The following is a 14,301-nucleotide window of genomic DNA, read 5'->3' as shown; positions in this document are numbered from 1 at the left end:
GAGGAATTCCTAGAGAATCAGACTTTGAAGGCTAGTGGAATTTGATTGCAGGACTTCAACAGGACTGGGGGAAACAGAGACTTCGCTCTTGGAGGGCACACACAAAGTAGTGTACGCATCAGGACCCAGGGGAAGGAACAGTGACCCCATAGAAGACTGAACCAGACCTACCTGCTAGTGTCGGAGGGTTTCCTGCAGAGTCTGGGGGTGGCTGGGGCTCACCGTGAGGACAAGGACACTGGCAGCAGAAGTTCTGGGAAGTACTCCTTGGCATGAGCCCTCCAAGAGTCCCCCATTAGCCCCACCAAAGAGCCCGGTAGGCTCCAGTGTTGGGTCGCCTCAGGCCAAACAACCAACAGGGAGGGAATCCAGCCCCTCCCATTAGCAGACAAGTAGATTAAAGTTTTACTGACCTCTGCCCACCAGAGCAACAGCCAACTCTACCCACCACCAGTCCCTCCCATCAGGAAACTTGCACAAGCCTCTTAGATAGCCTCATCCACCAGAGGGCAGACAGCAGAAGCAAGAACTACAATTCTTCAGCCTGTGGAAGGAAAACCACATTCACAGAAACATAGGCAAAATGAAAAGTCAGAGGGCTATGTACCAGATGAAGGGACAAGTTAAACCCCAGAAAAACAACTAAATGAAGTGGAGATAGGAAACCTTCCAGAAAAAGAATTCAGAATAATGATAGTGAAGATGATCCAGGACCTCGGAAAAAGAATGGAGGCAAAGATTGAGCAGATGCAAAGAATGTTTAACAAAGACCTAGAAGAATTAAAGAATAAACAAACAGAGATGAACAGTACAATAACTGAAATGAAAAATACACTTAAAGGAATCAATAGCAGAATAACTGAGGCAGAAGAACGGATAAGTGACCTGAAAGACAGAATGGTGGAATTCACTGCTATGGAACAGAATAAAGAAAAAAGAATGAAAAGAAATGAAGACAGCCTAAGAGACATCTGGGGCAATATTAAACGCAACAACATTCACATTATAGGGGTCCCAGAAGGAGAAGAGAGAGAGAAAGGACCAGAGAAAATATTTGAAGAGGTGAGAGTCGAAAACTTCCCTAACATGGGAAAGGAAATAGCCACCCAAGTCCAGGAAGCACAGAGAGTCCCAGGCAGGATAAACCCAAGGAGAAACACGCTAAGACACATAGTAATCAAATTGACAAAAATTAAAGGCAAAGAAAAATTATTGAAAGCAACAAGGGAAAAATGACAAATAATGTACAAGAGACCTCCCATAAGGTTAACAGCTGAATTCTTAGCAGAAACTCTACAAACCAGAAGGGAGTGGCATGATATATTTAAAGTGATGAAAGGGAAGAACGTACAACCAAGATTACCCAGCAAGGATCTCATTCAGATTTGATGGAGAAATCAAAAGCTTTACAGACAAGCAAAAGCTAAGAGAATTCAGCACCACTAAACCAGCTCTACAACAAATGCTAAAGGAACTTCTCCAAGTGGGAAACACAAGAGAAGAAAATGACCTACAAAAACAAACACATAACAATTAAGAAAATGGTAACAAGAACATACATATCGATAATTACCTTAAACGGGAACGGATTAAATGCTCCAACCAAAAGACACAGGCTTGCTGAATGGATACAAAAGCAAGACCCATATATATGCTGTCTACAAGAGACCCACTTCAGACCTAGGGACGCATACAGACTGAAAGTTAGGGGATGGAAAAAGATATTCCATGCAAATGGAAATCAAAAGAAAGGTGAAGTAGCAATACTCATATCAGATAAAATAGACTTTAAAATAAAGAACGTTACAAGAGGCAAGGAAGGACACTACATAATGATCAAGGGATCAATCCAAGAAGAAGATATAACAATTATAAAAGTATATGAACCCAACATAGGAGCACCTCAATATATAAGGCAACTGCTAACAGCTATAAAAGAGGAAATCGACAGTAACACAGTAATACTGGGGGACTTGAACACCTCACTTACATCACTGGACAGATCATCCAAACAGAAAATTAATAAGGAAACACAAGCTTTAAATGACACAATAGACCAGATAGATTTAATTGATATTTATAGGACATTCCATGCAGAAACAGCAGATTACACTTTCTTCTCAAATGCACACGGAACATTCTCCAGTATAGACTACATCTTGGGTCACAAATCAAGCCTCAGTAAATTTAAGAAAATTGAAATCATATCAAGCATCTTTTCTGACCACAATGCTATGAGATTAGAAATCAATTACAAGGAACATAACATAAAAAACACAAATACATGGAGACTAAACAATACGTTACTAAATAACCAAGCGATCACTGAAGAAATCAAAGAGGAAATCAAAAAATACCTAGAGACAAATGACAATGAAAACACGACGACCCAAAACCCATGGGATGCAGCAAAAGCAGTTCTAAGAGGGAAGTTTATAGCAATACAAGCCTACCTCAAGAGACAAGAAAAATCTCAAATAATCTAACATTACACCTAAAGAGCTAAAGAAAGAAAAACAAAACTCAAAGTTAGTAGAAGGAAAGAAATCATAAAGATCAGAGCAGAAATAAATGAAATAGAAACAAAGAAAACAATAACAAAGATCAATAAACCTAAAAGCTGGTTCTTTGAGAAGATAAACAAAATTGATAAACCATTAGCCAGACTCATCAAGAAAAAGAGGGAGAGGACTCAAATCAATAAAATTAGAAATGAAAAAGGAGAAGTTACCACAGACACCACAGAAATAGAAAGCATCCTAAGAGACTACTACAAGCAACTCTATGCCAATAAAATGGACAACGTGGAAGAAATGAACAAATTCTTAGAAAGGTATAACCTTCCAAGACTGAACCAGGGAGAAATAGAAAATATGAACAGACCAATCACAAGTCATGAAATTGAAACTGTGATTAAAAAAAATCTTCCACCAAACAAAAATCCAGGACCAGATGACTTCACAGGTGAATTCTATCAAACATTTAGAGAAGAGCTAACACCCATCCTTCTCAAACTCTTCCCAAAAATTGCAAAGGAAGGAAAACTCCCAAACTCATTCTATGAGTCTGCCATCACCCTGATACCAAAACCAGACAAACATAGTACCAAAAAAGAAAATTACAGCAATATTACTGATGAATATAGATGCAAAAACCCTCAACAAAATACTAGCAAACAGAATCCAGCAGCACATTAAAAGTATCATACACCATGATCAAGTGGGATTTATCCCAGGGATGCAAGGATTCTTCAATATATGCAAATCAATCAGTGTGATACACCATATTAACAAATTTTAGAATAAAAACCATATGATCATCTCAATAGATGCAGAAAAAGCTTATGACAAAATTCCACACCCATTTATGATAAAAAACTCTCCGGAAAGTGGGCATAGAGGGAACCTACCTCAACATAATGAAGGCCATATACGACAACCCACAGCAAGCATCATTCTCAATGGTGAAAAACTGAAACCATTTCCTCTAAGATCACAAACAAGAAAAGGATGTCCACTCTTGCCACTATTATTCAACACAGTTTTGGTAGTCCTAGCCACGGCAATCAGAGAAGAAAAAGAAATAAAAGGAATACAAATTGCAAAAGAAGAAGTAAAACTGTCCCTGTTTGCAGATGACATGATACTATACATAGAGAATCCTAAAGACTCTTCCAGAAAACTACCAGAGCTAATCAATGAATTTGGTAAAGTTGTGGGATACAAAATTAATGCACAGAAATCTCTTGCATTCCTATACACAAGTGATGAAAAATCTGAAAGAAAAATTAAGGAAACACTCCCGTTTACCACTGCAAAAAAGAGAATAAAATACCCAGGAATAAACCTACCTAAGGAGACAAAAGACCTGTATGCAGAAAACTATAAGACACTGATGAAAGAAATTAAAGATGATACAAACAGATGGAGAGATATACCATGTTCTTCGATTGCAAGAATCCACATTGTGAAAATGACTCTACTACCCAAAGTAATCTACAGATTCAATGCAATCCCTTTTAAACTACCAATGACATTTGTCACAGAACTAGAACAAAAAATTTCACAATTTGTATGGAAACACAAGAGACCCCGAATAGCCAAAGCAGTCTTGAAAAAGAAAAACCGAGCTGTAGGAATCAGGCTCCCTGACTTCAGACTGTACTACAAAGCTACAGTAATCAAAACAGTATGGTACTGGCACAAAAAACAGAAATGTGCATCAGTGGAACAGCTTAGAAATCCCAGAGCTAAGCCCACGCACATATGGTCACCTTATTTTTGATAAAGGAACAAGAATATACAGTGGAGAAAAGACAGCCTCTTCAGTAAGTGGTGCTGGGAAAACTGGACAGCTACATGTAAAAGAATGAAATTAGAACACTCCCTAACATGATACACAAAAATAAACTCCAAATGGATTAAAGACCTAAATGTAAGGCCAGACACTATAAAACTCTTAGATGAAAACATAGGCAGAACACTCTATCACCTAAATCACAGCAAAATCCTTTTTGACCCACCTCCTAGAGAAATGGAAATAAAAACAAAAATAAACAAATGAGACCTAATGAAACTTAAAAGCTTTTGCACAGCAAAGGAAACCATAAACAAGATGAAAAGACAGTCCTCAGAATGGGAGAAAATAGTTGCAAATGAAGCAACTGACAAAGGATTAATCTCCAAAGTATACAAGCAGCTCGTGCAGCTCAATATCAAAAAAACAAACAACCCGATCCAAAAATGGTCAGAAGACCTAAATAGACATTTCTCCAGAGAAGACATACAGATAGCCAACAAACACATGAAAGAGTGCCCAACATCACTAATCATTAGAGAAATGGAAATCAATACTACAATGAGGTATCACCTCACACCAGTTAAAATGGGCATCATCAGAAAATTTTCGAACACCAAATGCTGGAGAGGGTGTGGACACAAGGGAACCCTCTTGCACTGTTGGTGGGAATGTAAATTGATACAGGCACTATGGAGAACAGTATGAAGGTTCCATAAAACTAAAAATAGAACTACCATACGACCCAGCAATCCCACTACTGGGGATATACCCAGAGAAAACCATAATTCAAAGAGACACATGCACCCCCATGTTCATTGCAGCACTATTTACAATAGCCAGGTCATGGAAGCAACCTAAATGCCCATCAACAGGCAAATGGATAAAGATGATGTGGTACATATATACAATGGAATATTACTCAGCCATAAAAAGGAACGAAATTTGGTCACTTTTAGAGACGTGGATGGATCTAGAGTCTGTCATACAGAGTGAAGTAAGTCAGAAAGAGAAAAATATCATATACTATCGCATATATGTGGAACCTAGAAAAGTGCTACAGATGAACCGGTTTGCAGGGCAGAAATAGAGACACAGATGTAGAGAACAAATGATGGACAGCAAGGGGGGAAAGTGGCAGTGGGGGGGGAATGAATTGGGAGATTGGGATTGACATGTATACACTAATATTTATAAAAATAGATAACTAATAAGAACGTGCTATATAAAAATAAATAAAGTTAAAAAAAAAAACCCACCTGGCTCTCCATCTCTTACTCTGGAGGAAAACTCAACAGACTTGCAAATCTCCTTAACAGGCTTTCAAAACCCACCACTGATGCTTCCCATCACCTGCTGTTACAGAATCCAACTTCGTGTGCCTGACCCACAGTTAGGCCAGACAGTACCGAAACATAGGGATTTAGTGCAGAGAAAGGTTTATTGCAGGGTTATGCGAGGAGACGGTGGCTCATGCCCCCAAAAAGCCCAGCCTCCCCAAAGGGTTTCAGCAAAGCCTTTTTAAAGGCAACCTGAGGGAGGGGCGTGGTTGGTTGTTGCAGATTTCCTGGTGTTGGAATCCTTTGTTCTTGTAGCTGTCCGCATAGGTTAGGTCACGACGTTCCTGTAAACCTCCAACAAGACAAATGTTTGTCTCTGTTCTGCAACTTTTCATCTCTATATGAACGGAAAAGTATTATGCCCTTAAAGATCAGAGCCTCGAGAATAGGCTTTCCTGTCTATTTCAGGCTATAGGCAACATTCTTAACTCAGAGCAAAAGCAATGGAATACAAAGGTTAAAGGAAAAGAAACGTTGCTGATATGGAGTCAGATTCGTTCTTCCCTATTACACGGCGCCCACTAGAATCATCGGAGATTCTGGTTCGGGTTCCAGTGCCCACGTGTGTGGATTGTGGTTAGACTCCGCAGGCGGTGGTAAAGTGTATAACCTGGGTGCAGAACCACAGCTGTCTTTGCTTTCACCTCTGCTCCTGGCCTGCCTTCTCATGCCCTTGTGTCCCCTCCCTCACACTGTGTGCACTGTGTCCCTGATCCTTCCTCACACTTCCCTCTACTGGCCCCCACGGCCGGCTCCTGTGGTCATTTGGGTCATGGTTTAAATACCTCCTCCCTGAGGAGCCTTCCTGACCACCCCGGTCCTCCTTGACCCTGTGGCCATGATTCTTTTTCATCACAGCACTTACCTGATACTTTGTAGCTGGTTTGTTAATTATTTGACTCCTTCTTCAATACTGAAGTCTCATGGTGGCAGGATCTTATCATTTTTATTTTCTTCTGAGCATTCCCTGGAGGCATAGTAGTTGCTCATTAAATGTAGGAGGCAGGAAGAAGGAAGAAGAGAAAGGGATTTTGGATTGGTCTCCTGCGAAATGGACCAACGCTTGTCAGGGCGACCAAAAGATGAAATCTGCAACCATGGGTTGGTGGCCGTGTTCTGAGGTTGAGGGCATGTGTGGACAGGGCTGGACTGATGTGGACTGAAATCCAGCCCTGCCACTCACTCATTCACTGCATAAACCTGAGCAGGAAACCCTCGGCCCTTTGAACTTTGATTTTCCAACCCTAAAATACAAAACAATTATGAGTACGTCACAGGGTTGGTGTGGAGATCTATGGTGATCCAATAAACACTCGCTGTTTATCCGAAGTAGTGATGCTGACCCTCAGGTGTCACCCTGACCCCTCCCCTCTTCTTGCTGCTTTCCCTCTCAAAGTGCCAAATAGGGTTCTTTTTACTCTAGTGAGTTTGGGAGCCATTAGCGACACGCTTGATTATTTCAAACAACTTCCTCCAGGGAGGGAGAGCCTCGCTTTCTTCCTCTCTTCCATCCCATCCAGAAAGCAGCCCCGCTATCCATCACGTGGGCCTGGTGCTGTTATGAAAACTCAAAATCAACAGCAACCAGATAGGTGCGGGGTGGAGCCCGCCAGCTGGGGTGGGCCCTCTTGGATACAGACATGCTTGTTTTGCACCTAACATGGGCTGCTGGGCCCAGAATTTAAACTTGTGCTGAGGCACAGCAGGCGGAGAAGAGTTCAGAAAACAAAACAGTGGAGGTGCCAGATAGCTCACATTTGCTTTTGTTTCCTCTTGGAAATAAGACCAAAGCTTCATTGTGGTATCAGGTGCTCAAAAGAAACAAATCAAGCCGAACCAAAACAAAAACAGAACTAACTTCTGAGGGGAGACCACATACAATTGAACTGAGATTATAGAAATCTTGTAAATGCACTTTGTAACATTTCTATTCCCTTGGGGTACCATGCATCTGTTCACGTCAGCCTTTCCCTAATCCTGAGTGGCTCCTGAGGAAAGCTGGTGCAAACCCAGGTCTAAGTCTCTGTCGGACGCTTCTTCTCCCTGCCTCAGTGGGGGTCTTCAGGCGGACACATATTTGCTTGCCCAAGACCCTGACTGCCTTAAGGTGACAGCCCATTTCTTTGGAATGCTGCTGGGATTTTCCTGAGGTCCTGGGTTCTGGCCAGGCCCTGTCTGGAGTGTGAGCGGAGGGTGGGCGCTGGGAGGTGTCTCTGCAGATCAGTCTTCATGGCGACATTGACTCTCCTGGTTCACATGGCCCAGTGCCTTTCCAAACACTGGGGACGTTTTCCCTTCACTGGGAAAACTCTTCTGATTTCTTTCTCTTTTCTTCTATTTTTCCTTTGAATCTTGTCTTTGAAGTTGAATAATGGTGCCATCTTTTTCTTTTATGTTTATAACCAGACAGAATACAAGTTCAGCCACTGTGTTGTTTCCATATTGTAAATCGGTAGCTGTGTTATAGTTCCCCAGAGGGGAAGAGATGTCTTCGTATCCATGCCTCTATCCCACCTTCTTGTATATTCCTGGAAAATTCTGTATATTGTCAAGCCTGAGAAATCTTCGGTGGCTCCACTGGAGTATTGAGCAAGGGAGGACAGGCCCAGGTGGGGGAGACTGATAGAAACATGGTGGAGTCTTGGCTGGGGGTCCCAGGGAGCCCACTGCAACTCCATGATTGAAGGACACCGAGTCACCTGTCTGCTTGTGCTGAATGAAGGCAGGGGAGCTGGTTACCGTCCAGGGGTTCCAGACAGTATGTGTGGCGGCTGCTCAGATGCATCCCCATGCAACAAGCACCCCCATGAAACATTTTTGTGTGCCAGACTCTTGGCTAACCCATAGGCCTGAGAGTCTCATGGAGATTTCAGAGTTATCGCAAAAAGGTATACACTAATTTTGAAAAAACACAGACCACTTTTAAGTGTGTCATCTGTAAACATCCTTGTGATGAGCGATATGTACTTTCATTAAAAAAAATTCCAGACTCATAGTCATTTTTAGCCACTGTGTACTTTCTTAAAGGACACTAGACAGCCATTACTATTATGTTGTTGTCCATTACATGTTCTGACCTTGGGAAGGGCTAATTCCTCCATTAGAAAGGATGCAGAGGCTGAGCATCCCTGATGGAGGCCACAATTGTGAGTGAAAGCTCCTGCTCTCCAAGTGTTCCAGCAATAGTGGGAGATTTCCTTGTCCTCAGAGGCACCAGAAACCTAGTGTGGAGATTTTTTGTGGATGGGATGACCTCACACCCAGGGCCCTGCCCCCAGAGCGACACTGAAACACACTTTCGTGCCACAGTGGCCCTACCCCAGTAAACTATGCCTCTTTATTGCTAAACGCAGCATGCAAAGGAGTCACTGACCATAAAGACTATTAGATGTTAGCCTTGAACTTCATGCCCATATTTAACTGTTTGTTGATTTCAATACAACTGTGCATGGTGTGTGTGTCCACTGAGCCCTGCTGTGTTTGTAACAGACTGGGCTTAGATTCAGGGTGGATAACAGAGGGTGAACTAAGCCCACCAGGATGTTTCCCTAGAAATGTGCAACGTCTGTACCTTCTGAAATTAATCCTCTTTCCACTTTTTTGTTTTTCCAGATAACTTGTTCAAACCGAAAGAAAGGTACATTTCAGAGAAGGAGATGCACATGCGATCTAAAAGGTACTTGGTTATATTGTGTGAGGTCAAAAACAGTGGGGGAGGAGGGAGGAGGGATGGCTTGATGGATCCAGGCACTGTCCAGCTGGGCCACTATTTCTAGGTCACGTTTAAGCTCTGAGGTCTTCTTGGCCGTGGATTTGAAAAGCTGGCTGGAAGAAGTGAAGTTGTTGAATTGCGCCTCTGCATACTAATGTCATTCTTGGAAAAACCTTAGGAAAGTGGTGGGTCTTGGATTCTGAACCAGTCCTGTAATTGGTCTCTAAGAGATCCCCAGCCTCGTAGCAGGAATGCTTCTGCACTTTCCCATCGTTGCTCTGGGCAGGTGCTGTTTGTCACTGTGCACCTCCGCAGGTAATTTTATGAGGAGAGAAGCTAGGTCTCCTGAGGGCCTTGACGGTGGCAGAGCCTGGAGAAAAGCATCCAGACTTGGAGGCCGATGGTGCATGGGTCCGGCAAAGCCACAGAGGGCCATGAGCCGGCCTTTTTGGCACTGCATCCCCGGCGGGCTTGGCGGCCCTGCTGCCCGCAAACTCTCCCTGTCCTGCTTGGCTGGTTGCTATTCTAGACACCCACTCGTTCTCACCAACACACAAAGGCTGCCATTCTTTCTGAGACCTGGCCTCCCAATCCAAATGTAATAACTTGACAGAGTTTGCCAAGTTCATCCAAGTAAAATGTCATTAGCTTATAATAAAGTATCTAACACTGGGAGGACCTATAACAATTAAACCAAATTGATGGTACAACTTAGAGAAACCATTAAAATAGGAAAAATACATTTCTCCCCACTCCAGGCGCAAAATCTCTGCTTTCCCATGATTATATTGTTTCCATGACAATTAGCCAACTTTGATTATCTGTAGGGAACCTCTTTGTAAATAAAAAAGTAAAAGTGAGGAGGAAGGGGACCATCCCATTAATGACCCAATGCGCAGCTTTCTAACTGGGGTTTTTAAAGGGCCACTGGGTTTCAAGACCTGCCGTTTCAAAAGTACAAAGTTGTGTATACCTCATGCCAAAAATATTCCTTTTTCAATTTGGTGGAAAATTCAGCCAAATCTTTCCCTCCTGGTCCCTAAGTCCAGAGCTGCTATTATGGAGACTTGAAATTAAAATGTAGATCTCAAAGCAGCCTTCGTGGACAGAGTATCACCATATCATTTTACTGAAGAGGAAACTGAGGCTCTGAGAGGACCGGTGAGCAGAGTGATGCTGTTCCCCACATCATGGCTCCCCTGGCTGGAAGCCAGGTCTCCTCAGATGCGGTCAGTAACGGGACTTCCGCTCTGCTCTGTGGGCTGTGCCCTGGGTGGGCTAAGACCCCGGTTCTCAGACCTCACGCACCCACAGAATCACACTGGAGCTTCCTTTTCTTTTGTATTCTTTGTTATTATTTATATTATTAAATTACATTTTCATTAAAAAAATTCAAACAGAGGAGAGAGAGCTGAAGTCCCTCATGACTGACTGTCCCCGCTCCTGCCCCACTGCCCAGCCTTGTACTTTCTCCAGAGACACCACAGTTACCAGCATCCTATGTATCATTCCAGGCCTTTCTCTCTGCCTGAAAATAGACATTTATTTGTACATCTATTTAGACGTACAAATTAGATAACTATTTAGTATCTAATTAGATAACTATTATTAGTTATCTAATTCTTAACCATAAATGGGATCATGCTATATATAATATTATCTTTCTGTAGCTTGCTTCTTTTACTTTGTGTCTGTGAGGTCTTTTTCTATGTCAGAAGACATGGATGATTTTCCTCATTGATGCAGAGTGGTCCATTGTCCAGATGTGCCATAATTTATTGAGGATGTTAAGAAAATACTGCAGCAGAAGCTCCAGGTCTGAGGCCTAGGAATTTTTATCCTAAACTCCCCACAAGATCAGATGGTCAAGATCGGGAAGATGCGTGTCTATGGATCCAGAAGGATTTCCACTGTGGAGCTTTGGGACATGTCAGATTGCCTACTGACCCTGACAGACTTCTCCTGGTCCCCTCTAGAATTGCTCTTTGATTTGGCAATCGTGTGTTCATTTAGATCATGTCGATGCCCTCAGTGTGCCAGGCACTGTGCCATGTGCAAGCAATTCCCAGGTCACTCTACACTACATCATTGGGGAACAGTGCTGCATGAAGTCAGACAGACCGAGGCTGGACTCCCAGCCCCTCATTCACCAGCCGAGGGACGTCACTGGCCTCCTGACCTCGCTGGGGATGGGTTCCTCACTCCCATAACAGCAGGACACTGGACGGTGTCTCTTCCAACTGTCGTGAGGGCTACCCGGGAAAATTCATGTCAGGTGATTAGCCTAGTAAGGAACCCTCCTGCACTGTTGGTGGGAATGTAAATTGGTGCAGCCGCTATGGAGAACAGTATGAAGGTTCCTTTAAAAACTAAAAATAGAACTACCATATGATCCAACAATCCCACTTCTGAGCATATATTGAGAGAAAACCATAATTCGAAAAGACACATGTACCCCAATGTTCATAGCAGCACTATTCACAGTAGCCAGGATATGGAGGCAACCTCAGTGTCCATTGACAGATGAATGGATAAAGAAGATGTGGTCTACATATACAATGGAATATTACTCAGCCATAAAAAAGAATGAAATAATGCCATTTGTAGCAACATGGATGGGCCTAGAGATGATCATACTAAGTGAAGTAGGTCAGACAGAGAAAGACAGATGTCATATGATATCAATGATATGTGGAATCTAAAAAAATAATGATAGAAATGAACTTATTTGCAAAACAGAGAGACCCACAGACATAGAAAACAAACTTATGGTTACCAAAGGGGAAAGGCGGGAAGGGTAAATTAGGAGTTTGGGATTAACATATGCACACTATTATATATAAAATAGATAACCAACAGAGACCTACTATATAGCACAGGGAACTAGAATCAATACTTTGTAATAACCTATAAAGGAAAAGAATCTGAAAAATAATATATATGTATATGTATAACTGAATCACTGCTGTACACCTGAAACTAACATAACATTGTAAATCAGCTATATTTCAAAAAAAAATAGATAAAAATTTTAAAAGGTAAATTCATAAAAAGATTATTAGCCTAGTGCCCTATAACCAAGACAATGTCACCTGCTAATATTGTCATCATCAATACTTGTATTGTTTGTAATTATTATTTTAAGAGGGCAACATGTTAAACAAATTTTGTCTGGCTTTCAAACATGAGAGAAAATAAAACAAGAGATGTTAAGCCAAGTGCCACGTGTACAGCACCCCAAAAGCTCAGGCTACAGTGTCTCCTCTGTGTCTGTGGATTCCAGCAGAAATCTTGTGTGGCATCAGTACATAAACAATTTCTGTAGGGAAGTAAGAAGAAAGGGCCCAGAGGAAGGGTCCCTCGGGCCCTGCTTGTATCTTGGAAGCTCCTAATTTTACACCAGGACAAGAAAATAATATCAATACATATGCCTGAGAGGTATTTGGAAACAGCTTAATTAGGAATACAGTAGGTAAAGAGGCAAACACACACATATTTTATGTGTGTGTCATTTCAGTACAATTCCTGCTACTTCCATTGACTCCCTGCTCCTTTTCTAAGTCATAGGGAGACAAAACTTGAGTGGCAAAAAAGTATTTGGTAAAAGGTAAGTTTACACTCAGAGTGGCAAAGCGGTAGGTCTAGAATCTCTCATTTTACAAGCAAGTGGTTGATTATCGTAGAAGATGGAGAGACAAGAAAAGTGACTTCTGATTAAACAACCGGCCTCTCCAGCTTTGCCCTGGGTGGGGCTCCATCTGCTGCATGGCCCCTGCCTGGGCAGTCCCATCTGGAGATGGTCAGGGGAGCCCCGGGTCTTGGGGTCTCACAGATGCGAGGTGGCCCATATGCAGCTGATCGTCCCTTTGAAATGGAAGAGCCTGCTGACAAGAGAGGACACAGATCCACAGCAGACACACGCTATCTCGCTACCATTCAGAATGTTTTCTGAATCTGTTTCAGAATCTATAATAACTTGCCGGAAGTTAGAAAGAAAAAAGAAGAACAAAAGAAAAGGGTGATCTTACAGAGTAACAGACTCCGGGCCGAAGTCTTCAAAAAGGTAATGGCCCGGCCGCCAGCAGGTGTGACGTGTGTGTGGTGCCCAGATGCTGACTCTGAACTTGACTTCTTTGTCTCTAATTCCCTAGCAATTACTGGACCAGCTCCTTCAAAGGAATGCAGTCTAACCACAGGCTGCCCTGCTGACCCTCTACCTGGACCTGGGATGACTTCAAACGCTGGATAAGCCATTAAACTTAGCATTATCTTCATGACGTGAAACACTTATTTTACTTTTGATTTTTTTTTTCCATAAAGGAAAGCATAGCTTCCTGAATTGCTGACCCAAACCAAGCAGAAACAATAACCCTTGAGGAAATGGATCATCAGACTGCAGGGGGGTAATCAACTCAACTGAACGCACTCGATACAGTCCCTTCATTTTTTTTTTACTTCCGAATTTTATCTTTTGCTTCTGGTTTTCCCCCTACCATTTCCACTCAGGCAGAAAGGTCTTCTATGCTCAAGTGGGCTTAGATCCCTGGGAGCTGGGTTTTCTTTTTCATCGAATTTCTAGGACCTAAAATACATCTCTTTCAAAATACCAATCTCAGCTTCTGCCAGTTCTGCAAACTCCACATTTGGGGATATCACACAGTGTGTTTGAAACCTCTCTGGGTGTGTGTACCACGTAATACTGAAGGCAGACTTTGGAACTAGGCGGGCGCTCTGCCAGAGGCTGGGGACAAGTGACCTGTTTCCTGGTGACCTGGGGTGATCAGAGCAGCCCTTACTATTCCCACCCTACTCCCAGGACCTGCCTTCGTTTAGCAAAACAGCCTATTTCCATGGAAGCCCTGAGGGCAGAATGGCTGGAAAAAGTTGTAGGTAACTTCAGTGTTTTCTGTAAACCCTCCAGCACCCCCCCCCCAAAAGAGCTGTGTTGCTGAA

The 14,301-nt window shown here is 42.6% G+C and overlaps 1 protein-coding gene across 2 annotated transcripts in view; it reads left to right on the top strand.

Annotated features, from left to right (window-relative positions):
- LOC307052188 ((E2-independent) E3 ubiquitin-conjugating enzyme FATS) overlaps positions 1-13,538 on the top strand; it is a gene marked incomplete at both ends in the record, with an annotated part of 242,601 nt that extends 229,063 nt beyond the window's left edge. For both annotated transcript variants that reach the window (XM_079703045.1, XM_079703044.1), the window contains 3 exons: positions 9,249-9,312; positions 13,312-13,411; positions 13,500-13,538. In XM_079703045.1, coding sequence (XP_079559171.1) covers positions 9,249-9,312; positions 13,312-13,411; positions 13,500-13,538 — 203 coding nt within the window. The remainder of the gene's footprint in view (positions 1-9,248; positions 9,313-13,311; positions 13,412-13,499) is intronic.
- Between the last annotated feature and the right edge of the window lie 763 nt (positions 13,539-14,301).

The sequence above is a fragment of the Hyperoodon ampullatus genome (assembly GCF_949752795.1).
Source record: "Hyperoodon ampullatus genome assembly, chromosome: 1".
In the NCBI taxonomy this organism is placed as follows: Eukaryota; Metazoa; Chordata; class Mammalia; order Artiodactyla; family Ziphiidae; genus Hyperoodon; species Hyperoodon ampullatus.
The sequence above is the reverse complement of the archived record's forward strand: the minus strand, read 5'-3'. Positions and strand labels throughout refer to the sequence as shown.